Here is a 26,678-nt window from a genome sequence, read left to right on the forward strand (position 1 = left end):
TTCTAAACTGTACAAAGGCAGTCATCTTCCACACGTTTTTTCCCCCTTTACCTACATTAAAGCGTAATTGACATACAAAGAAATGTACACATCTTGATAAGTTTGGACATATGTATACCCCATGATACCATCATCAGAGCCAAGGTACTAAACACATTCATTACCTCGAAAACCACCCCTTTACTTACGTTCCTTCTTGAGCCAAGCCCCACCAACATCTCTCCAGTCATCGAGGTCAGTCAGTTTTGCTCTGCATAAACAAACACGAGAAAAACTCTTCAGTTCAGCTGCTTCTGCCCAAATTTAGCCCTCAGGATGTGATCGGCAGAACAGACACTATGATTACTCTCCTAATTGGTTTCTCTGTCTTCAGGCTCCCTTTCCCAGCCATCTTCCACATGTATCCAGTTTATTCCCCTAACAAACAAACATTCAGATTGTATATTAATTATTCTTCTCCCTTTTTTATGGCTCCTGTTTTGCCTCAAGTCCGTACTCCTCTGCATGGTATTCCAATGCAAAGGTAGTCTGTGGAGCCCAATTTTTCACTGTCTTCAAACATGATCCCCTGCCTCCATTTGCAGACCCCAGTGTTCGTGCACACATACCATGCTGTCAGCCATCTCTGACCCTGTGCACAATCCTTTTCACTCGTCTTTTTGGGGAACTTGATCATGCATTATTATATCCTGTAATTAATATTCTGTCTCAGAGTTAGTTATTACACTCTGTTTCTTCTCCCTAGAGCTTAACCTCCTTCAAGGCAAGGACTAAGTCTTTGCTCACTTTCCTCCCCATTTGATCACCTTTCATGCAACAGACATTCGGTTGAATGATTGATTGTTTTCAAAGCCAAGCACAATATAACCTTGTGTAGCTAGGGAACAGTGCCCACACGTAGGAAATTTAGCCTGAGGTTCTGAATCAAGATGACAACCTAAGAAGATCCTGAATTCTGCACACACACACACACACACCCCCGCCACTCACAGAAACAGGGACTCTGAACCTGTAACAGTTCCCTCTCAAAGAAATAAATTCAGGAACTAGCTGAGTGACTTCTATACGTTGGACAAACAGAAAAAAAGCCCCCATCAAAACAGGTAGGAGATGTAGAAAACAAACTTATGGTTACCAGGGGAGAAAATAATTGGAAGCTTGGGATTGACACATACACACTACTCTACATAAAGTATAGGTAACGAATAAGGACCTACTGTATATAGCACAGGGAACTCTACTCAGTATCTTGTAATAACCTATCATGGAAGAGATGTAAAAAAATATATATACACACACACACACATATCTGAATCACTTTGCTACACATCTGAAACACAACATTGGAAAATCAACAATATTTCATAAAATGTTTTAAAAGAATGATAGAGAAGATAGCTTAAGGAATTTAATATAGGGTCCTACAAGGAAGAGAGAGAGAGAGTGCAGAAAACTTTCTTAACCTGAGGGAGCAAATATAGTCTAGATCCAGGAAGCCTGGACAGTTCCCACACCAAAACACATTATAATTAAACTGTCAAAAGTTAAAGACAATGAGAATCTTAAAAGCAGCAAGAGGAAAACAACTTGTTACATACAAGGGAATCCCCATAAATCCATCAGATTTTTCAGCAGAAACTTTGCAGGCCAGGAGGAAGTTTCATGATATATTCATTCAAAGAAAAAAAAAACTGCCAACCAGAAGACTCTATCCAGCAAAGGTGTCCTTCAGAATTGAAGGAGAGATAAAAAGAGTTTTCCACACAAGCAAAAGCTGAAGGAATGCAACACCACTAGACCTTAAAAGAAATGTACAACTGACTTCTTTAAACTGAAACAAAAGGGTGCCAGCTAATTAGTAGCAGGAAAACATGAAAGTATAAGTCTCACAAGTGTCTCACAAGTAAAGGTAATTATAAAATTAAATTCAACATAATCAAATCTTGTGATAGTGATGGGTTGATTGCTTATACATTCAGTATGAAGGTTAAAAAACAAAAGTAGTAAAAATAACTATAACCGAAGTAATTTGTTAATAGACACCCAGATAAAAATATGTAAACTGTGGCATCAACAACATAAAACAGGGAGGAGAGTAAAAATGTAGAGCTTTAGAATGTGTTTGAACTTAGGTATTATCACCTTAAAATAGATTGCTATAAATATGTTTTATCTGAGCCTCACGGTAACCACAAAGCAAAAACCTATGCACAAACAATAGAGAGAGAGACATCTAAGCATTACACTACAGACAATCATCAAATCACAAAGCAAGAGAGCAAGAAGAAGAAAGGCACAGAGGAACTACGAAACACCTAACAGTTTTTTAACTGGCAGTAAGTACATACCTATCAAAAATTACTTTCAGTGCACTAAATTTTCCAGTCGCAATATATGGAGTGCCTGAATGGATTCAAACACAAGACCTACAGTCTCCCAAGGCAATAGAAATACAAACAAATAAACGGGACCTAATCAAACTTACAAGCTTTTTGCACAGCAAAGGAAACCATAAACAAGACGGAGAGACAGCCTACAGAGTGGGAGAAAATATTTGCAAATAATGCAACCAACAAGGGCTTAATTTCCAAAATACACAAACAGCTCATACAACTCAACCAAAAAAAAAAAAAAACCCAACTGAAAAATGGGCAGAAGATTGGGATTGACACATACATACACACTACTATATATAAAATAGATAGTAACTAATAAGGACCTCCTGTAGAGCACAGGGAACTCTACTCACTACTCTGTAATGGCCTATAGGGGAAAAGAATCTAAAAAAAGAGTAGATACATGTATATGCTGTACAGTAGAAACTAACACAACATTATAGATCAACTATACCCCAGTAAAAAAGCTTTTAAAAAAAGAAAAATGGACAGAAGACCTAAATAGACATTTCTCCAAACAGCCAACAGGCACATGAAAAGATGCTCAACATCGTTAATTATTAGAGAAATGCAAATCAAAAACTACAATGAGATACTGCCTCACACACTAGTCAGAATTGGCCATCATTAAAAACTCTACAAATAATAAATGCTGGAGAAGACATGGAGAAAAGGGAACCCGCCTACAGTGTTGGTGGGAATGAAAAGTGGTGCAGCCACTAGGGAGAACAGGACAGAGGTTCCTCAGGATTACCACATGATCCAGCAATCCCACTCCTGGGCATATATCCATGCAAAACTCATCAAAAAAGGTACATGCACCCCTGTGTTCACAGCAGCACTCTTCACAATAGCCAAGACATGGAAACAACCTAAATGTCCACCAAGAGAGGAATGGATAAAGAAGATGTGGTACATATATACAGTGGAATACTACTCGGCCATAAAAAAGAACGAAATAGTGCCATTTGCAGCAACATGGGTGCAACTAGAGATTATCATACTCAGAAACAGAAAGACAAATACCATGCGATACCACTTAAATGTGGAATCTAAACTACAACACAAAGGAACCTACCTGAGAAACACAAACAGACTCATGCACATAGGGAACACATTTGTGGTTGCCAAGGGGGAGGAATGGAGTGGGAGGTTGGGGTTAGCAGATGTAAGCTATTATACATGGAATAGATAACCAACAAGGTCCTACTGTATATATAGCACAGAGAACTACATTCAATATCCTATGATAAACCATAATGCAAAAGAATATTAAAATATATATATACGTATAACTAAATCACTTTGCTGTACAGCAGAAATTAACACAAAATTGTAAATCACCTATATTTTTTTAAAAAAAAGGAAAGACACAACAAAGAAATGCAACATATGACCCTAGGTTCCAGGGGTGGGGGAATATATATATATACACACACACATACACACACTCATATATATATATATACATATATATGTGTGTATGCACATATATGGTTATAGTTATAAAAGACATTATGAAGGCCATTGGTGAAATTCAAATATAGGCTGCAAATTAGATGATATATAGTGCAATGTGGTTCCATAAGATGAGGGTTCAAGGACATAATGAAGTACTAAGAGATAAAGGGTCACGGGCCTGAACCTTATATTGAAATGGGTCAGCAATAAGAACAACAACAATAACAAATCCATGTACTTAGAAAGAGAAACAAAGCAAATATGGCAACATTAACACTTGGTGAATCAAGGTAAAGGGTATTTAGGAGTCTCTTTTACTACTGGAATTTTTCTGTAACTTTGAAATTAAAATTTAATGAAAATCCTTTCCAACAGAAACAAACAAAACAACAAGAAAAACAAGACCTAGCCATATGCAGCCTATAAAAAACTCACTTCAGATGTAAAGATACCTGGGGTAGCTATACTTATATCAAACAAAATAGACTTTGAAACGACGACTAAAATAAGACACAAAGGGCATTACACAGTGATAAAGAGGTCATTCCAATAAGAGGCTATAACATTTGTTACAACATTTGTAAGTATTTATTCACCCAACATAGGGGCACCTAAATATATAAAGCAAATATTAAGAGACCTAAAGGGAAAAATAGATAGCACTACAATAATAGTAGGGGATGTAACCGTATCTCACTTACATCAATGGATAGGTTATCCAGACAGAAAATCAATAAGGAAGCATGGGGGACCATATATTATGTCAGATGAACTTAACAGATATATACAGAACATTCCATCCAAACACAGCAGAGAACATTCTTAAGTGTACATGGAACATTCTCTAGGATGGAATATTCTCTAGGATAGACCATATATTGGGCCACAAAACAAGTCTCAGTAAATGTAAATTTAAGAAGATGGAAATCATCTCAAGCATCTTTTCTGACCACAGTGTTATGAAACCAAAAATCAATCTCAAGAAGAAAAGTGGAAAATTCACAAATATGGGAATATTTAATAACACACCAGTGTGTTACTGTACCCACTACAAATGGATTGATGAAATCAAAGGAGAAATCAAAAAATACCTTGAGACAAATGAAAATGGAAGTACAACATAAGAAAAGTTACGTGATGCAGCAAAGCAGTTCTGAGAGGGAAGTTCATACAGATAAATGCCTGCATCAAGAAACCAGAAAGGTCTCAAACAAACAACCTAACTTTACACCTCAAGGAACTAGAAGAAGAAGAACAAAGTCCAAAGTTAATGGAAGGAAAGAAAGATCAGTGCAGACATATATGAAATAGAGATGAAAAAGATAATAGAAAACATCAATGAAACGAAGAGCTTGGTTTCTGTTTGTTTTTTTTTTTTTTGAAAAGATAAACAAAATAGACCTTTATAGACAAGCTCACCAAGACAGAAAAAGAGGACTCAGATAAAATCCGAAATATGAAGAGATGAGTACAACCTATACCACAGAAATGCAAAGGATCATAAGACTATTGAAAACAATTATATGCCAACATATTGGATAACCTGGAAGAAATGGATAAATTCCTAGAAACATACAACATACCAAGACTGAATCATAAAGAAACAGAAACTCTGAACAGACCAACAATGAGAAAGGAGATTGAATCTATAATCAAGAGCCCCCCCCCCCCAAAAAAAAAGCCCAGAATCAGATGGTTTCTCTGGTGAATTCTACCAAACATTTAAAAAAAACACAAATCCTTCTCAGACACTTGCTTACAAAAGAGAGGAAATCACACCCCCAAAATTATTTCACAAGGCCAGCATTACACTCTGATACCAAAGCCAGATGAGGACACTACAACAAAACTATAGACCAACATCTAATGAATACAGATGCAAAAATTCTCAACAAAATATTAGCAAACCAAATTCAACAGTACATTAAAAGGATCATACACCATGACCAAGTGGGATTTATCCCTGGGTCGCATGGGTGGTTCAACATATACAAATGAATACATATGACATACCACATTAATAGAGTGAAAGAAAAATCATATGACCATCCCAATAGATGGAGAAAAAGCATTTGGCAAAATTCAACATCCATTCATGATAAACTCTCAACAGAGTGGGCATAGGGGGAACATATGTCAACATAATAAAGGCCACGTATAACGAGCCCACAGCTCCCATCATATTCAGTGGTGAAAAGCTGAAAGCTTTTCTGCTAAGATCAGAAGACAAGCGTGCCTACTCTTGCCGCTTTTGTTCAGTATAGTACTGAACGTCCTAGCCAGCAAAACTGGGTGAGAAAAAGAATAAAAGGCACACAAATCAGAAAGCAAGTAGTAAATTTATCTCTATTTGCAAATGACATGATAACATATATAGAGAACCTGGAAGACTCTACCAAAAAACTGTTAGAACTCGATGAATTTAGTAGAGTTGCAGGATAAAAACTCAATATACAAAAATCTGTTGCATTTTTACACACTAATAACAAACTACCAGAAAGAGAAATTAAGAAAATAATTCCACTTACAGCTGCATCAACAAGAATAAAATACCTAGGAATAAATTTAAGGCAGTGAAAGACCTGTACACTAAAAAGTAAATAAGACAGTGAAGAAATTGAAGAAGATGCAAACAAATGGAGAGATATTTCATGCTCATTGACTGGAAGAATTAATACTACTAAAATGTCCATACTACCCCAAGCAATCTACAGCTTCGGTGCAATCCCAACCAAAATTCCAATGGCATTTTTCACAGAAATGGAACAAAAAATCCTAAAATTTGTACGGAACCACACACACACACAAGACCCCGAAGAGCCAAAGCAATCTTGAGTAAGAAGAGCAAAGCAGGAGGCCTCATGCTCCCTGAGTTCAAACTGTATTACAAAGCCATAGTAGTCAACATGGTATGGCATTAGCATAAAAACAGACACACAGGTCAACAGAACAGACGGCCCATAAATAAACCCTCACACATATGGTCAATTGATTTACAACAAACGAGCTAAAAGCATACAATAGGAAAAGGATACTCTCTTCAGTAAATGGTGTCGGGAAAACTGCACCGCCACATACAAAAGAATGAAACTGGACCACTATCTTACACCACACATGAAAATCAATTCAAAATGGATTAAAGACTTGAATGTAAGACCTGAAACCATGAAACTCCTAGAAGAAAACATAAGGGGGTAAGCTCCTTGATATCAGTCTTGGTCATGACTTTTTGAGTTCACGCCAAAAGCAAAGGCAACAAAAGCAAAAATAATCTGACTACATCAAATAAAAAGCTTCTGTACAGCGGACAAAACCATCAAGAAATGAAGACAGCCTACAGAATGGGAGAAAATATTTGCAAGTCATATACCTTATAAGGAGATAATATTCAGAATGTATACAGAACTCACACAACTCAAGAGGAAAAAACAATCTGATTTTAAAATGACCAGAAGATCAATTAGACATTTTAGCAAAGATATACCAATGGCCAACAGGTACATTAAAGGGTGCTGAACATCACTAATCATCAGGGAAAAATGCAAATCAAAACCACAATGAGATATCACCTCACATCTGTTTGAATGGCTATTATCAAAGAGACAAGACATAACAAGTGTTGGTGAGAATGTGGAGAAAAGGGAACCCTTGTGCACTGTTAGTGAGAATGTGGTAGGATGGGAATAAAACACAGACCTACTAGAGCATGAACTTGAGGATATGGGGAGGGGGAAGGGTAAGCTGTGACGATGTGAGAGAGTGGCAGGGACATATACACACTACCAAATGTAAATTAGATAGCTAGTGGGAAGCTGCCGCATAGCACAGGGAGTTCACCTCTGTGCTTTGTGACCACCTAGAGGGGTGGGATAGGGAGGGTGGGAGGGAGGGTGACACAAGAGGGAAGAGATATGGGAACATATGTATATGTATAACCGATTCACTTTGTTGTAAAGCAGAAACTAACACACTATTGTAAAACAGTTACACTCAAATAAAGATGTTAAAATATATATATATATATATAAAAGAACTTAAACACAGCATTTTTATGTAAAATTGAAACCATCTACCCCAAATCATAATTTCAAAAAGTCACTGAAGGGTAAATAGCAAGTACTGGATAGATCTTTTTTTTTCTTAAGAAAAACTAGAGAAAGGCAGGAATGACATTGACATTGAGTTGGACATCGGTTAAAAACAAAAGATATGGTTTAGATAAGTAATCCAAAGAAAAATAGTGGTGGGCACGTTTGCTCACACACAGCCCCCTTTTTTTTTTTTTTTTTTTTTTGTGGTATGCGGGCCTCTCACTGTCGTGGCCTCTCCCGTTGCGGAGCACAGGCTCCGGACACGCAGGCCCAGCGGCCACGGCTCACGGGCCCAGCCGCTCCGCGGCATGTGGGATCCTCCCGGACCGGGGCACGAACCCGTGACCCCCGCATCGGCAGGCGGACTCTCAACCTCTGCGCCACCAGGGAAGCCCACAGCCCCCTTTTTAAGACAAAATAATGTTCTAATACACAGCTTCCTTGTGTATAAAGAGAAAATAGTTTGCTTGGGTGTAAACAAAATCATAGGCGTAAGGATCTCAGCTTTCATCAATTCTGGCTAAAGTCACTTTTTTAAGCAAGTCAAACCATTATCGTCATTTGAATTGAGGAAAGGGAAGTGAGTTAGACATCATCCCGTCTAGAAAGCCTAAAACCATGGTGAATTTCAGAAGACTTAAAGAAGAATATCTTGCCTCTAGCCAACCATTTCACTTCTTTTATCTCAGATTAAATTGAGTCGTCTCCTTTTTCCTTCACTTCAGCAGTGTCTATCACATTATGCTATATCAGAGTGCTATTTAACTTTGACTATGTCTTCCCTTATTTTGAAACATTCATTTTTTTTTAATGTTTCAGTCATTTCTTTGGACCAACTTCAGACAAACCATGAAAACTAGGGCCAATAATCCGAAAAGGATTTTTATGCATATCTGTGGGAATCACCTCAGAATACAATCAAATTGAAGTGTTAATGCTAAAGAATTGCCATTAGCTAAGTTAGAAATCCCTGAACCATTAGCACTGCTATTTGAGCACGCAGTGGATCAGTGAAGTAGGAATGAGGGCTGGCCAAGTTCCTAGTGTACACAGTTGGGACTCAGTAAATATTTTCTTGAGGTTTTTGTGTGTGTGTGTGTGGGAGGAGGCTTGTGGTCACCAGTATCGTTAGAATCAGGAACATTTTGGGGCCGCCTATAATATTATAGCTACATATCAGCATATGATTAGATAACCCATAAATATTGGTATCTTGCTAGTTCGATGCCTTAAAACAGTAGTATATCAATCAGCTATTGCTGTGTAACAAAATAATCGGAAAATTCTCAAGTTACATATTTTTCATTCATGCCGTCTTGTTGGTTGCTTGGAGTTGTGCTGGAGCTCAACTACGCTGGACTCCAAGTTGTGGGTTGGGGTCAAGTCTGTTCCACATGTCTCTTGTCCCCTTGGGTCAGAAGACCACCGGACCATGTACTTCTTATGGCACATAAGCACAGGAAAGCAAGCCCAACCACTTAAGGACATCACGAGGCTCTGCTTATGTCATATCTAACATTCCATTGGCCAAAGCGGGTTATGTGACCATGTCCAAATTCCTGAGCCAGAGAAACACGTTCCCCCCAACACTCGGTCACTTGACTTTGTGTGTACTGGCCTTCTTCTTGCTCTTCTGTGAGCAAACCAATCACACTCTCCTCTCAGAGTCTGCATTTCCTATTGCCTCTGTCTCATGCACTGTTCCTTCAAATATCTACATGGCTCCCAGCCTTCAGTCCCTAACATTTTGGCTCACCTGCCCCTTATTAATGAGGGCTTCTGACACTCCCCTTTCTGAAGAGTCTTCCTCACCGCCCCTCCCTAACCCTCTTCTCTGAGGCCCGAGTGCCTCCACAAGAATGTGAATTCCATGGAGCCAGGGCTTTTTGCTTGTGTATTGCTATAATCCTAGTACTCAGAACGTTGCCTGGCACATAGTTGGCTTTTGGTAAGTACTTGAATATATAAATAAATCTGTTTTGAAATTTTTATGGCTTTTTTTTTTAACCATTTAAAATCTGGCTCGGTATTGAATAGTCCAGTGGCATTACTTTAATTTCAGGTGTCATTTAGCGGTTTTCACTTTTCCCGTATAATCTGACACAGACAATATTAGGCCTTAAACATTTTTCAGTGGTTGACTCACTTCTTACTCACGCATATATGTGATAATTCTGATTTCCACTTTTAAAGGAGAGTAGTTAAACCCAAAGGAGTTTTAACTGTGAAAACCTTGAGAAAAGAAGAAAAGATTATACTTTACTTGTTTCTTTTCTACCTACGATGTAATAGGCCCTCAAAAACTGTTTGAATGGATACATGAAACTGCCATGAAGGTTTCCAGTAAGACAAAGAAGCCAAGTTTACATTTGTACTTGGACACTTACATTTGAGACTCACGGCGGATAGTTATGACTGGTTGACATCATTAGGTTTATACCTTGTTTTGATCCTTGAAGTAATTCAGGGAGAAGAATGTCAGTCACTTCATTGAACTGTACCTAAACCTTAAGACAGTAGAGTTCCTAGAGCTCCAGTGTGAGCTAATTAAACTGTCAGAAATATTAACATCATTGCTCATGAGTGTCTCTGTTGGTTCCAGTTTATTCCAGACGGCATACTATCACTAAAGTGGACTTGACACCATTAAAAATGCCTCATGTTCCCCAATTTGGCAGAATTTTGCATTGGTAATGGAACAGAGATGTAATCAGCCCTGCAGCTGTCAGCATCCTGTTCCTTCTGGCAATATTTCATTCATTCCATCCTTTCCAGATGGTGGTAGTTTAAAACCACGGGCAAGGGGCTTCCCTGGTGGTGCAGTGGTTAAGAATCCGCTTGCCAATGCAGGGGACACGGGTTCGAGCCCTGGTCCGGGAAGTTACCGCATGCCGGGGAGCAACTAAGCCCGTGCGCCACAACTACCGAGCCTGCGCTCTAGAGCCCACGTACCACAACTGCTGAAGCCCACTCACCTAGAGCCCATGCTCGCAACAAGAGAAGCCACCGCGATGAGAAGCCCACGCACCACAGCGAAGAGTAGCCCCCGCTCGCTGCAACTAGAGAAAGCCCTGGTGCAGCAACAAAGACCCAACCAGCCAAAAATAAATCAACTAAATAAAATAAATAAATAAATAAATAAAAGCCACGGGCAAAAAGAAACTAAGGATGCTGAATTTCATTTTTTCATTTTTAAAGGCATAAATATCAGCAAGTAGTATGTGCATGTGGATGGATAGATAATCTATAACTTCCTTTTCACCTTATAACCTGAATAGCAATCATTTCCTGTCCTTAGTACTTCAAAGAGGGTTCCTATGGTCTGTTACCAGGAGACTCAAAGAATCAGAGGGGTTTTGTCGACCCCAGGTTCGTAGCCCTCCTTTCGAATAATGGTATACAGCCTCACATCCACCTAGGACAGGATTTTGTCTAAATGGTGAGCACTGCCAAGGATTCCTTTAGCTTGTGCTTTAAGAAAGAAGGCTGAACACTTGGTGATGAATGCAGGATTATAATCAGAGATGAAAACCCAAGCGGCATAGACCAAAGGAAATGACAAGCATAGTTAAGTCATTACATCACTGGCTCCCCAGTCATTTTCAAGTCACGTGTGAACCAGAGGTTGTCCTTAAGCGTGTACATTTTTGTTGATCTGCTGAAGCAGGGTCTTCTTGTAAATGGAAGTGACAATGTGCTCAACAAAGAGAGCTTGAAAAGAAGTTATTTTCACTGTTGGAAGACCGAATGTTATGAGAAATTAGTTTCAAAGGACCTTCAAAGTTCAAAACAACTTCGTTTGCACTTAAGAAATTTCTCCCTGACTGCACATACTGTTTGAGGTGTATTTCTTTGACACACGAATGAACAGTCGAGACACAAAGCAACACAATCTACAAGGAGACTCCCATCCCCAGAAGAAGACCATCCATCCCTAAACTCCCTTCCTTCCAAATCATCCTTCTCTCCTCACATAAACAAATGCTCAAAAATTTTTCTAGAAACTTTCCCTTTGTAAGCCACTAAAAACATAATTATGATGAAGCAACCCCATGGAACAAATAGGAAAGGAACATAACTTCCCAGTATGTCCATGTACACAGTCCTTCGAATATCAATATTTCATTTCCTATATAGGGCACATACAACTTTTACTTCTCCCTATTACATTGGACTTTGAAGGTACTTGGGTCTTCTCTGTAATTTGTGTTAAATGTCACAGTAAAGAATGGAAAAAACACCTGTGTCTCCAACTCCTTACCTTCCTAAAGTGAACGCAAAATGTCACATGCTTCTTTTGTGCCGAAGAGACACGCTGCCAATGTGCGATAATCATCTTGTATTACAAAGAAAAACATTTCACGTCTGTTAACGGGGCATAAGAAACTTAACGGCAACTTTAACTTCTAAGCATATACACAGTTTTCTTTTCCAAAGATAACGACGTAGATAAATCCCTGCATGAAATGTTTTCCCCTGAAGGAACTGTTCCCTAATTATTCAGCTAGAGGGGTTATTTTTATTTATGTTATTCATGAAGAAGTGAAAATGAATTAATAATGGATTTTTAAATGGAGTCATGAACCTTTTCTCTGGTATCTGTATTTCCTCCTTAAGTTCAATTTGCCATTGTTTGCGTTTGCTTTCATTCAGGTGAGGAGGATCTTCTCAGTCCTCCCCAGGACACAAGCACAGGGTTAGAAGAAGTGATGGAGCAACTCAACAACTCCTTCCCTAGTTCGAGAGGTAAGCGCCACTACCCAGAAGTCACTCAGACTTCCTGGAAGTAGGCCGCTCGTTTCCATACCCAACTGGCATGTGTAGTTTCCATGTTTACATAAACAGGTGCTGACAGAATGCCAGTTCGGGATCATTGTGAGAAGATTTTGTTCTCGAATGTGAATTTCTGGTTTGGAGTACTGTCAATTCAAATACCTGTGTAATTCAAGATGTTTCTAGACATAAGAATACTAACTTATGTTTATAAAGTATCGATATCTTCCTTGCTTGGCACATTAGTCTGAAGAGTTAAATTATGAGGTAGCTTTTACTTAAGAGCAGTTATTAAGTCACTTTTACAGACGAGGAAATTACTGCCCTGATGGTGCCTTTGCCAGGGACGTACGGCTACCATGTGATACAGCAAGGTCTGCGATAGGCCTAGCGTACGGTGGTGGTGGGAACTCGGGCTTGCAATCTCACGCCTTTTATGTATATTTGAAAACTGTATCTTACCCCATCATTTAAACATTAAGTACAATTAAATCTCTATGTACTAGTTCGCTCTTTTTTTCACTTCCTTAGATAGAATACAATTTTCGCAAAGAAAGACACTACTGTTATTTAATTTAAATGTTAATATATCTTAATAGTAATATTATTGAACATTAACATTATTTTTCCCATCACTCTGACTTTGAATACTTTGCCCCCCATACCAAAAATACAGCATTTTACCATGCTGAATTTTTCCTACCAGCCAGTATGAGCTTCAGATGCCTTCCTTCACCCAAGGAGCTATTTTGCTGCTATTGTTAGTGTTTTGGAGTATTTCTAGTGGTTCACTGCCCTAACCTAAAACAGGTCACTGACCCACCCCCTTCAGTGAATAAAAAGAATGGCACACAGGATGGACGCGCGAGTCAGTAATATTGTACTGCAAGTGTGAAAGCTGCTAAGAAAGAAAATCTTCAGACTTCTCATCTCAAGAGAAAAAATATTATAACTTCGTATGGGGACAGATGGTAAATAGACCTATTGGGTGATCATTTCACAGTGCATACAAATGTCAAACCACTAGGTTGTACACCTGACACTAATATAACGGTGTATGTCAGTTATACTTCAATTAAAAAAAAAAAAAAAAAAAAGAATGGCAGCAGTCACCTGTGAGCAAATAGAGGGATATTCTAGAGAACCAAGGGTGGGGGGGGAAGCACAAGGCTTTGTGGCCAGTGATTGGCACCCCTAATGGGCAGCCAGGGAGGGAAGGGCGGCCGAGAGTCTGGCTATTTGTTCCTCCCCATAAGGGCAGTGAGGAGGCTGTTTTGAGTCCTGTGTTGTTCCTATCTTTTTGTTCCGTGTCAGTTAACAATGGCCATTTCCCAGCTATTTCATGTGCGAGTGAACGTTGCGTGGAACACATTAAAAGCAATAATGTTCCGATAGAGCGTTGCTAAGGAACCGTCAGGGGAAGCTAATTTTAAATGTCTGCACCAGCCATCTTTTCACCGCTGAGCGCCTCTGATGTGCTGATTTTCACAGATAAAAGTCTTCTGTCTTCCACCCACCTCCTTATCCCAAACCTGCCAGCCTCTTCTCCGTCCTATCTTCACTGCCTTCTCTCCCCAAATGCCATGATTCATAATGAGAAGACCCCACATGCTGGTTTGACGTCAATCAAACACATTCACCTTGACCCTGCCAGCTTTTGCCAGCACCTACTACGTACCAGCGGGGGTGTCAGGGATGCAAAGTAGAAATGCCATGTTTTTGGCCGTCAGGGTGCTTACGGTCCGTTGGGGATGCAGCCTTCCCGAGAAGCTCATATCACAGCACAGTAGTATTACTGCTGTAATGCAGAGACGTCTGTGACGTGAAAGAATCCTAGAAACCCCCTTCTAGATAAACAGGAATGGCTTAGCCTCAAGCAGAGCAAAGTGCCTTCCTCAAGGTCGCACAGCTACTCATGGGGCCAGAACTTTGGGCCCCGCATCTCACACACATTTCAGTGACCCCAAGCTTTCCCTTGAAGGTCATGGACTTGCGTCTCCTCCCTGCTCCTTGACCTGAAAGGTTGTTTACCTGCTCTGTGGGAAGTTAGTGGCTGCCCTGGGCATTTCTTTCACACCTGAACAGCTAGAGGATCAGAGGAGAGGCTACAGCAGGGCTCGTGGCTCTGCTTCCCCAGCGGCAGCTTGTTTTGTGCCGAGTCTCTGGGCCATCCTAGTGATCCTAAGGTGAGATCTTTGCGCCCTCTTCCGCGTCCCCCTTTTAGAGTCCTTGAAGCTAAATACCACATGGGTATGAAAGATCAGAACTATACCTCCTCTGATGTGGTATCTGGCAGTCAGCCTCTCTGATGTTGTATTTACTTGTCCGATGTTAATTTACTTATATGGAAAACCTAGGAAACTCTATTCAGGCCGCCTGGATAGTGTTTACTAAATCAGTGCTTACGGAAGCGTATCATCCCCTAAGTGCTAATTTGAGTTCTCAAATAGGGGATAAGCAGGCTTTGTCTGATACCCGTTCCATTAACCAAGTTCCTACTTACTCAGTAGTACCCTGGTGGCCTGAGAGAATTCATTCATTTTCCTGAAGAAAACAATCAAATAAACAAACAAACAAAATACACATAACGAGAGTAGATACGGTGAGAGAAGAGCTGGCTGGTCTTTCTGTGATGCTATGACCTTGACATTTTCTTTTTTTTTCTTTTTTTTTCTTTTTTTTTTTTTTGCTACTTCCTACCAAATTACACCTTATCATAGGCCCCCTACGATTCTGCACCCAGTTCCAACGTGTGGGGTTCTTTTCCCACACCATCAAACAATTCTCATATACCAGCTGGGTGTCCTACAATTTAACTCGACTCTTGTCTACCCAGAGACAGGATCCTATTCCACCGGTTAAGGTCTCAGTCCCACAAGACCGCCCCTCCCCTCCTACTTCAGAATGCCAATTTTAAGTCCAGGTTGTTAGCTGGGCTTCTGACCCACTGGCTATAGACTAGAGATTCCAACAACCCCCTCTTCTGGTTCAATTTTAATTTGCTAGAGCAGGGCACAGAACTCAGAGAAACATTTTACTTACTAGATCACAGGTTTATGATAAGAGGGTCTAACTCAGCAACAGGCAGATGGAGGAGAGGCGTAGGGCAAGGCGTGGGGAACGGGTGCGGAGCTCCCATGCCCTCCTGGGCTCGCCACTCTCACCACATCTCCACGTGTTCGCCAACCCGGAAGCTCTCCTAACCCTGTCCTTTTGGGTTTATAAGGAGGCTTCATTACATAGGCATGATTGATTACATCATTGGCCACTGGTGACTGAACTCAATCTCCAGCCCCTCTCCTCTCCCTGGACATCAGGGGGTAGGACTGAATGTTCCAACCCTCTAATCACTTGGCTGGCTCCCCTAGCAAGCGGCCCCCATCCTTAGGCGCTTTCCAGAAGTCACCTTGGTCACATAACAAAAGACACCTTGCTGCTGCTCATCACAGGAAATTCCAAGGGTCTTAGGAGCGCCACCGTGCCTGGAAGGGGGACGAAGACTAAATATATATTTCCTCTCATAAATCACAATATCACACCTATTTCTCCATAAATTTAAATGGATAAAAAGTCTGGTCATTGTAAAAAAAAAAAAAAAAAAAAACACCAGGCTGATCATCGATGCACTCTAAAAAGTGGTTTTTCAAGCACGTAGACCCCAGACGGTTTGGAACCAGAGGTTGATGATGCCGACTCCCAATTACCTTACCACCAGCCAATCAGAAGAAGGTCCACGAGCTGCTCACACACCCCACAAAGCCCTGCCTCACCCTGTCTTTATAAACCTTTCCCTGAAAGCCTTCGGGGAGTTTCAGGGTCTTTTAAGCACTAGCTGCCCTGGACTCCTTGCTTGGCACCCTGCAATAAATCTATTCTTTTCTACTTCACCCAAAAAATAAAAATTTTTAAAAAGTGTTTTTTTGGATGCTTTATTTCTAACTAAAGGCATTTTTTCATTTTGAAAGAATGGAGAAATATATATATATATATATATACACACACACACACACACACATACATATTAGGATTTAGTGGGAGTATCTTACCAATTAGTAGGTATGTTAACTTGATATTTAACGTCTCAGAATTAGAGACTCTCCCAAACTGGAAGGGTCTTGAAAGTTCATCTTAACATCTTTGATGTTCAAAACAGTGGCTTTTGACCTTTTCTGACCATTATCCATAATAAGCGAAACATTTTACATCTTAAACTGGGGTAAAGATATAAAACCAATTATTTGCGTATGTATGTACACACAAATATGTATGTACCCACCATATATACACCACACATATATGTATACAGTCACATATATGTACAAAGATCAGAAACAAAAGTTTCCTGAAACAATACTGACCCCAGTATTGTATATTGTATACGTATAATTCACACTGTTTCTCTGTTTTCTTTATTTAAAATTAAAATGCTGGTTGCAACCCACTATATTGATTTTCTGATCCAGTTGTATAAAAATACTGATCTAACTGATCTCAGTTTTCCTTGCTCAGGTGAATATCCTTTTGACAAAAATTATATTTTAAAATTTTATATATGTTTTATATATAAAATATATTTTACCACGGACGTTTCTGCCAAGACCTTGCCATTATCTTAGCGAACACTGTACTTTCAATCTAAGTCTGCATCCACGTTCCCACTGTTGTGTTACGAAAAATGAAGTTCATGCTTGCTACAGCTGTTTCGGACAGCTGTTTTAGTAACTTAAAACAGATGTTAGAGCCAGAGGTCTGACATTTAGTGGAAATGTGCTGTTAAATACCACCTCCTGGTTTACTTAACCCTGCTAGATAATCACCCACAGAGGAAAAGACGTTTTTTCATTATTGCGTTTTTCATAAATATAAAGCGTATAGATAGGGGAGTTCTTGTGTACTTTAAATTCACAACTTATTTTGTTACCCTTTCCCCACAATTTTGACTTAGCGCTAAGTCTTCAGGTATCAGCTAATCTTCACCTTTCATTTCCACTAGAAATACCCGGATGCCCAAAGAAGTGAAGAGCCTCGTTCATGGCTATTCAGCAGGTTCAATTAGGCTTCAGCTCTTATCTTGACGGCCTTGCTAAACTGTTATACAAATTAATAACGGAGGCTGCATGCTTCTCCGCTTAGTGATCAAGTGGTAGCCAGCACTGTCCTGCCTCGTAGCCACTATAAACTGCAGGGACTTCCAGGTGTGAATGTGTGCCTGTTTAGCTCTGGGAGCCTGTCTTTTCTGATGAATCTCTAGCTCTAGTTAGTTATTCACAACCACCTGAGGAGCTTGAGGGCCTTGGTGTATATTAAACAGAATGTTAGCCCATTTCTATCTAACCCATTTAATCTACCGATATAATCTCTCCCTCTGTCTATAAATAGATGTAGAAGTTGAATTCCACTGTAATAAAAGGCATTATCTACCACAGGACACTTTCTAAATCGCCACCATTATTCTGTAGGGAGGCTACATGGGTAGAACGAACAACCAACATCGTTTTAAAATCAACTCTTTAAGCGATTTGTCCATACGTCTCTGATCATTCAGCAGTCTAACAAAGTTTGTTCGACGCATGTGCATTCCTGAAAAATGCTTCGCTAGTGAGGGGTATGGTATTGGTCTCTGTAAAAATTAGGTGCCACTGAACATTGATTAATAATAGGATCCAAGATGAGCTTTTAGTGCAGTAAGACAACTCAGGAAGCAGTTAGCACTGTTATGCGGGTACTGCTGCTGCCTGTATAACCTCTTACCTGCTGACCTGCGCCACATTATTTTTATCCCCAACAGCCCACGCCATCCTCTCCCTCTCATACTCGCCCCTCCTAAACAAGGGCACATACGTTCTGTTAAACGCCTCTAAATTAGAAAGCCAACCGCTTTGCAAAACCTGCCATCTTCTAAAATTCAAGTCTTGGCCGTGATTCTTTTACGGAACAGCAACATAAAGAACAAAGACAGATGGAAGCATCTTGGCCCCCCTTGCAGGCTCCCTCCCCTTTCCTCTCGGCTTCCGGAAAGGATTTGAGCTGTTGCTCCTTTACACCAGGGGCCGGCAAACTGCCGTCCACGGGCCAAATCTTTATAAATAAGGTTTCATCATAACACAGCCACCCCCATTCATTTACATACTGTCTACGGGGGGGACTTTCTCACTCCAAGGGCAGAGTAGTTGTGGCAGAGCTGAATAGCCGCTACGGAGACTGTGTGACTGGCAAAAGCCCCAAGTATTTAACTATCTGGCCCTTTACAGAGAAAATTTGCCAACCCCGACTTTACATCATTAAATTGTTGTCCGCTCTAGCTCATCACATACGTACAGTCCCAGATTTCAGTGCTGATCAACTTTCAGCTCAAGAAAACTGTGCTTTTGAATTGATTTATGCGTATATATCCGTCTTCACCAAAGATCCTGCATTTTCAATAAAGTATAGCCCTTTCAATCTTCTTTCACTTGTAATGAAACAGAAATCCTAAAAAGGGACTCATTATTCCTTAACTTTTTAAAAAAGTCAGTGAACTGAGATAAAGAAGCTCATAAAGATACCCAGAAACAGTAACGTCCTGCGATTCTGACTGTGAATAATGAATGACAGCCAATCCTCTCAAGTTCGTACTGCCTGAGGAAACGAGACTTCTCCAGACCTGACCGAGCCCTTTCTTTAGACTCGGGACTCCCCAGCACACTTCCTGTTCCTCTTGATTCATATCCTGACAGCATACTGCATTGCCAGATGGACCCCCTAACCGAAGGTCTAAGGAAACTCATTTCCAAAGAATGTGTTTTTCACATAAAACTTTTATTTGGTACTTTATTTATCGGTAAAGAATTCGTTTTTAATAGTGCAACCAGCGAGCCTCTCTTTTGTCAGTGTAGAAAGTATTTCTGATACAAGTAGCAAACATTTCACTCTTTTGAAACAAGAAGCAGACCTCCCTTCGTACTATGCTAATGAGCACATCGGAACCCAAGTGGCGAGGGAGGATTTTGAAAGAGGTCTGGGATCACATAGCTCTGGGAGGTCCATCTCACAGAAAACATGGTTTCTGAAGAAGTGCCTGAAACAAAACCCCAATCGTTTGCTTCGTCTTCAGCAGTGACCAGTTGATACTGAGCTCTGAACAGGCCTTGTTGAAGAATTACTAAAGATACATAACCTTTATCATTCTAGCAACCGTAATTACATTCTAAAGCTAAAATCACACTGCTTTCTAACAACACTGTCCTTCCTAAGGTTCTGAGGTTTTAAAAATAGACCCAAGTCAAGGACCTACTGTATAGCACAGGGAACTACAGAACTACACTCAATATCTTGTAATAACCTATCAGGGAAAAGAATCAGAAAAACAATAGATCTCTACAACTGAATCACTTTGCTGTACACCTGAAACTAACACAACACTGTAAATCAACTGTACTTCAATTTTTAAAGAAAGAAAAATAGGCCCAAGTTACAAGCCGGACGCAGCTACAAGCCCTTGGCATCCAAGCTAAAGGATCGCAGGCAAGGCCAAGTTGCCTAAAGCATCAAAGGACTCTTGGCCGTGCCCTACTGGCTACCTAATTTTAGTTCAGCCGGCATTTACCAAATACCCGTAGCGTCGAGGTAGAGTAGAGGTATCCGGGACAGAGAGGTAGGTGAGCAGCACGTGGACACTGCCTTCAAGGAGCTCACAGTCTTGTAGGGGCAGAGAATTAATTCTACCGCCAGACAGTGTAACCATCAAGTACAAGAAATGTGTTATATTTTGCTAATGAAGTCAAAAAGAATGGATGACTGGCTCACGCTGGGGTTGGTATACACCGTCAAGGATGAAACGCTGTTCTCCCCCCTCCCTTTTCCCCATCGTCTGGTGTGGGCCTGCCGCTGGGAACACCCACAGCTCTGGAGCGTCTCTCTCTCTCCTGGTTTGAGGGGCATCATGAATAGCTTGACCCCGTTTATCACATCGTCAAGCCTGCAGTTTCCGTATCCCCGAGAAATCTCTGACTCAGGACAACTGAGAAGGAAGGCAAAGGCACGGGGAGGGTCACGCTTAGAAAACCTTAAAATGTACACCAGCAGTTGTCAACACTAAACTTGAGTTTTAAAACGTTTCTCTTGGATTAGTAGCTCAATACCTCTTCGTTCTAGACTAGTACTCAAATTGTTTCAGGGGGTCGTAGGTCTTCTTGGAGTGTGTCGGGGGAAAGGGAGATGCTGCTGCACAAAATATCTCACAGCTCTGCTTGTAGCTGCTCTACATACTGGATTGCAGATAAGAATGTTGTAGGAAGTGGCCCAATGCGAAAGCCGAGGTGTGGAAACCAGTATTTCACTTTGGCGACCCCGGAAACTGCATGCCCAAGGCATGCCAGGTATGGTCAGCGGGCCCTAATTTTCTTATTAGCGTAGAAAGCCTTTCTCATCAGAACCTGCTTTTCAAAAATAAATAACTGCATACAGATATAGGATTCTATAAAACAAACAAGGCCAGAGGGTCTTTGGCTGACCCTCAAGGCTCCTGGTATGTGTTGAATCATGAGGAGGAGGGCGAAGACTCATTCCTGCATCTGGCTCCGTGGCTTGCCCGTAAGTGGGACTTCCCTCCTTCCCGCTTTGTGTCACTTTTCTCCAGTGCCCCCAGTCCCATCATGGGCATGCTCGGCTTCTGTCAGATAGAACAGCTTCTCCCAAGAGGATGGAGGCCAGCCTCTATGCACGCAGTGCTCTACCTCGCATTTGGAGGGCAGATTTTTGGCACCTGAGACCAACTACTGTTTGTTTCGGTGTGTTGGTTGTCAAGTGGACAATAAAGAGATTCTGAGATTTGGGGACAGCAAACTTGAGATTCTACAGTTGCCCTTGAAAACAATGCTCGATTTGTCAGATTTCTATGCTGTGCCAGCTTTCATCCAGTTGAACATGTGAGCTCTATGGATTCTATAAGCGATGTCTCCTGGATCATGTTATCTGTTTACACCGACTTCAAGTGTATGTAAAGGTTATTTGACTGGATGTGTCTGTTGGGTTTTTTTGTTTCTGTTTTTATTTTTTTTCCAGAAGGGGATAAATGAATTGTCATCTCAACATTTGTTTGGTAAAAGAAGCAAATTGGTATGAAACTGTATATTTATGCTTTTTTTTTTTCCCTTTCTGATATCTCTGCCTCTTCCTCTCTCTATTATTAAAGGAAGAAATACCCCTGGGAAGCCAATGAGAGAGGTTAGTGAGATTCAGGCTCACAGCCATGGCTTCTGTCTGTCTCATCCCGCTTTCTATGTTTGGCGTTTGTGTAAGAACTGTGTGCGTGCACGCCCATGTGTGTATTACACGTGTCATCATGTAAGGATGGTAGTCACCTCTCCACTTGCAGCTTATGAGGAACATTCCTCAAATGTTCACTGTCATCGTCATCACCATGACAACAGGACCAGGGGTTGGGGGAAGAGGAATCTCTTTTCAATGGCAACCCTTTGTAGTGCCTAGGTTGGAATCCTGAAGTTCATCATCTGTTGCCATTTGTGACACAAACAAAATCTTCAAAATACATTTAGCTTCGAACATAACTGATGAGTCATAAAGCTTCCTTCTACTTCCAGGACCCTAGCATTTTCTGCCAGTGCCCTTGGTTTTTATCCTTCAGGGATGACTTCATTTTGTTTTTTGTTTTCTTTTTCCTGGTGCCTACACTCTCTCTTTCCCACTTTAGCTAACATTTTTTTGAGCACTTACTGTGTGCCAAGGACTTTTCTAAGCACTTGCCATCTTTTTCATTACGTAATCTTCAGGACAAGCCTATGAGGTAGGTACTCTTAGTAACCCCGTTTTACAGATAAGGAAACTGAGTCGATGAAAGGGTAAGCGATGTGTCCAAGGTGACAGAGCCAGGATTTGATTCCAGGCAGTCTGGGTCCAGAGCCACACTCTTACCTGTGTGCTTTACTGCCACTTAGAAAACGGTGTGTGAAAAGCACACGTCATCTCACCTTGCCCTCTAGAGGATGCTTTGTTTCTTTGCTTGGCATTTTGAGCCAGATAGAACAATAACCAGTTAGGGATAAAAAGTGAATCTTGGGGTCTTGAGGGATTTTTTTTTAATGCCTTTTATAGGTACAGTACAGCATTATCACTGAATGTGGTTTGGGGTTTTACAGTAAAAGCTGCTTCATACTTCTGTTCCACCAGAAATATTAGCTACACATTGAATTACCTAATGAAGTGACACTGGATGACAAAGTGTTGAGTGACAGCCCAAGTGAAACAAGATTGTCCTTACCAAGAGTTGGGCATGAAGGGCGCAAGAAGGAAAGCTCTCCCATGGACGGCAACAGCGTGTACTATTGTGGGAGACAGGTTGGACGGGTGGGGAGTCCTTATGTGAGAAGGTTCTGGATCCTTAGCAACAGATGGACAGGAGTAGCCACGGATTCACTGAGTCACCACACTGGAAACTGTGCCAGTGCCATGCCGCGCAGGTCTAATCAACTGAACGATCCTTCGGTGTGTCTGTGCCAGTGCTCCCTTCCAAGGCTTGTGGGGTCCAAGAGAGGGAGTGGTGGGCTGGGAGGAGAAACAGGAAACCTCAATCGGTGAAGCATTGAATGCTCCTGACGGTTTGCCTTCTTATGTGAGACGTCTTGGGTTCATTCTGATGGTAAGTGCCCCTTAAAATTTATTTTAACTTGTGGTAAAAAGTTGCACCATACTTTTAACCACACTAAACGTGTGTCTCTCATAAACGAATTTTAGAAAAGGCCAGCACATATAATTGAAGTCACACAGGCGTTTGGAAACTCTACTACCTGAGGTGTACTGTAGTCAGATACGTTTTCAGAAAGCCAGAGAATCAAAACAATAGTGATTTTTTCTTAATGCTGTCGAAATACCCCAAATGTACAGCAGACCAGGTATTTTTTCGAAGATTAAGTTACAGAGAAGAAGAGATAAGCACATTTCACTGCGGTATTCTGCCTTTGCTTTGGCTAACTGAGTGCTCACCATTTCTTTGGGAACGGTTTTTTTTTTTTAAAAAACAGAGTGCCAGATTGCTATTGAGGTCTTGGGTCTCTGCCAGAAAGTCTCAATTCCAGTCACTGCAGCGAACGACTCCCTGAGGCAGAGGTGGCACTTGCGAGTCCACGTGTCGCACTTTGCAACAACTTGGAAAAACACACAACTACCCTAATGTTAAACGCACAGTGCCGTTCTCTTCAACAATCGTTGCTTAAGAATGGATTAAATACGACTATAGATGTATTTTTATGTCTACTTGTGCCTGAAGCTAATCGCAGATTCCTGCATCCTGCCTGTTTTCCAGGGCCTCTTGTGCTCAGAGCACGAGATTTTCATTTTGACTTTAGAAAAATCTGTCAGGTAAAATTAATGATCTCACTAATGTTCTGCCTTACACGCATGGATGATAGAAGCAGGATACAAATCTATTTTCTGTGTCCCAATTCCCTATCTGTGTGTGGTTCTATGCCTCCAGCGGGTTGAGGTATATGATTCTTTGGGGCAGTATTTAGTCAAAGAGAGAGAATTTCTTTTTTCTGGCTCTAAGGAAAACCTCCATGGAAAACACTGGAATTGTTGTTCTGATGAAGCAGGTATTTGTAAACAAAGTACTGAAAGGCATCCTATAGATACGGTGAGGTGACTCAGAACGTTCGTTTTTCTAGCATAGGGATGGCCATGAGGTCATTTGTGAACATTTAACCATCTGGACAGGTTAAAGGCCACCTAACATTTTGCGGGAGTAGGTATGGTGTATTAAGAATCATGAACCTGGGACTTCCCTGGTGGCGCAGTGGTTGAGAATCCGCCTGCCGATGCAGGGGACACGGGTTCGAGCCCTGGTCCGGGAAGGTCCCACATGCCGCGGAGCAACTAAGCCCGTGCGCCACAACTACCGAGCCTGCGCTCTGGAGCCCGCGAGCCACAACTACTGAGCCCGCGTGCTGCAACTACTGAAGCCCGTGCACCGAGAGCCCGTGCTCCGCAACAACAGAAGCCACCGCAATGAGAAGCCCGCGCACCTCAACGAAGAGTAGCCCCTGCTCGCCGCAGCTAGAGAAAGCCGGCGCGCAGGAGCGAAGACCCAAGGCAGCCAAAGATAAATTAATTAATTAATTTGAAAAATATCATGAACCTCTGAGCTGGTAACTTTTTAAATAGCAGATACCCCTTAGAACTTATGCCTCTTAAGAGACTCAAGAATTTTCCTTCCCTTTTGAGGAGGAGAAGCACCACTTGGCCATATAATCTATAAATGCATTTACTTGTCTTCATTATCTTTTGAACTGCAGTCTGCATGTCCTAGCACAGTCTGAAATAGGCACGCTTTGATTATTGTCAGTAAGCTGATGGAGAAAAAAAAATGATTTCTTCCCTGTTTCATGTTTTGCAGTACATTTTCTAGCTACCAGGAGGACTATACTATAGTACAGATGTGAGAAATAGTTGGAATCATATTTAGGTATCAGGTTGTAAAGAGTCTTGGGGTTGGTTTTTACTGCTTTTATTAATTGCTCTTAAGATTGCAAACAATTTAAAATTCGCAGTTAGGGGCTTCCCTGGTGGCGCAGTGGTTGAGAATCCGCCTGCCGATGCAGGAGACACGGGTTCGTGCCCCGGTCCGGGAAGATCCCACATGCCGCGGAGCAGCTGGGCCCGTGAGCCATGGCCGCTGAGCCTGCGCGTCCAGAGCCTGCGCTCCGCAACGGGAGAGGCCACAGCAGTGAGAGGCCCGCATACCGCAAAAAAAAAAATTAAATTAAATTAAATTCGCAGTTAGTCCACCTATTTTCGATTACACATGAATAACTGGACAGATTTCCCAGGGTTGCTGGGCAGTCAAAAGTAGATACAAGGGAAGCCCTCTAACTTGGTGGCATCGGTTAGATATTTGTGCTCTGAGGAGTAGCAAAGGACCCACTGTGGCTTCCTGTGCTTTTTATGGTTTGGAAAAGCCGAAGATGATTTTTGTTCTTCGCTGAGGGCGGCCAAACTACTGGCCCACTCTAGGCATAGTGCATATGTTTTGTTAACAGTTGTTATATGTGCAGCCTCAACCAAAATCCAGAGTGATTTTTCAGAGCGTAATTAGTCCGCATTGAAACTTTCTGCACTAATAAAGCTCAAAGAGAGTTACAAACTTGGTCACCTTAATAAAAATGGCTGAACAGCATTAAAGTTAAGTCTTAACTTGATCTGGTGCCATCGCTGTTTAAGTGCCTGCCTATGAGTCCTCTTCGGATCCCGTCATATATTTAAAAACGGTATGTCTCTTGAAATAAATATTAGAATAGAATACCTGCCCTAGTCTACCTTTAATGTTTATAGGGATTTTAACAATTACGGGGATCTGTAAAGTTGATACATGGCGAGGTAGTAATAGCCTAGTAAAGCATTTTTAGTGTCAAAGGCGGTACTTGAATAGTGGAATGATTTCCTAATGTCCAAGAATTAAAATTAGCCATATAAAAATATGGGACATACATGGCGAGGCAAGTCATAAAGTATGTCTCAAATTATCTTACTCTAGATCTGAATTTTGCCACAAAGTACCCAGGGACATTGTGCTGCTTTTATGCTCCATGCTGGGGGATTAATGATAGGTCATGTCTTATTCTTATTTAGAAGGCTATTCTGATAGTTAACCCTCGCTGAGTAGGAGATCACAAATGGATTCAGAGGCTATCCAAAACCATGCTATACATGTGGGTCATCTTCTAATTAGGCTCTTGAGTAATTTGGAATGAAAAGTAGTTTTTCTTCCTGAAGCTTCCTAATTCAAATGTTAATAGTGTATACAAAGGTCAATGCAAGAGTTTATCTTTCAACTCAAGTAAAAGCAGAGAGAAAAGTCACCTCCGCCATAGCCTTAGACGTGAGCCAACAGCTCGTAACAGCCTTGAGATAAAGATTCCACACGTAGTGATGCTAACGGTGATGGCAGTAGAGTGGCGGCGGTGGC

At 41.1% G+C, this 26,678-nt stretch overlaps 1 protein-coding gene across 22 annotated transcripts in view; it reads left to right on the forward strand.

Annotated features, from left to right (window-relative positions):
* Positions 1 to 26,678, forward strand: part of DMD (dystrophin) — a 2,551,447-nt gene that overhangs the window by 2,524,205 nt on the left and 564 nt on the right. For 15 of the 22 annotated variants that reach the window (XM_067023685.1, XM_067023686.1, XM_067023693.1 and 12 more), the window contains one exon: positions 12,602 to 12,694. In XM_067023685.1, coding sequence (XP_066879786.1) covers positions 12,602 to 12,694 — 93 coding nt within the window. Of the gene's footprint in view, positions 1 to 10,723; positions 11,102 to 12,601; positions 12,695 to 21,893; positions 21,926 to 26,678 lie in introns of those variants that run through there. The other 7 variants (XM_067023689.1, XM_067023692.1, XM_067023696.1 and 4 more) reach the window with 2 other exon arrangements.

This window comes from Kogia breviceps, chromosome X, assembly GCF_026419965.1.
Source record: "Kogia breviceps isolate mKogBre1 chromosome X, mKogBre1 haplotype 1, whole genome shotgun sequence".
NCBI classification, from domain to species: domain Eukaryota; kingdom Metazoa; phylum Chordata; class Mammalia; order Artiodactyla; family Physeteridae; genus Kogia; species Kogia breviceps.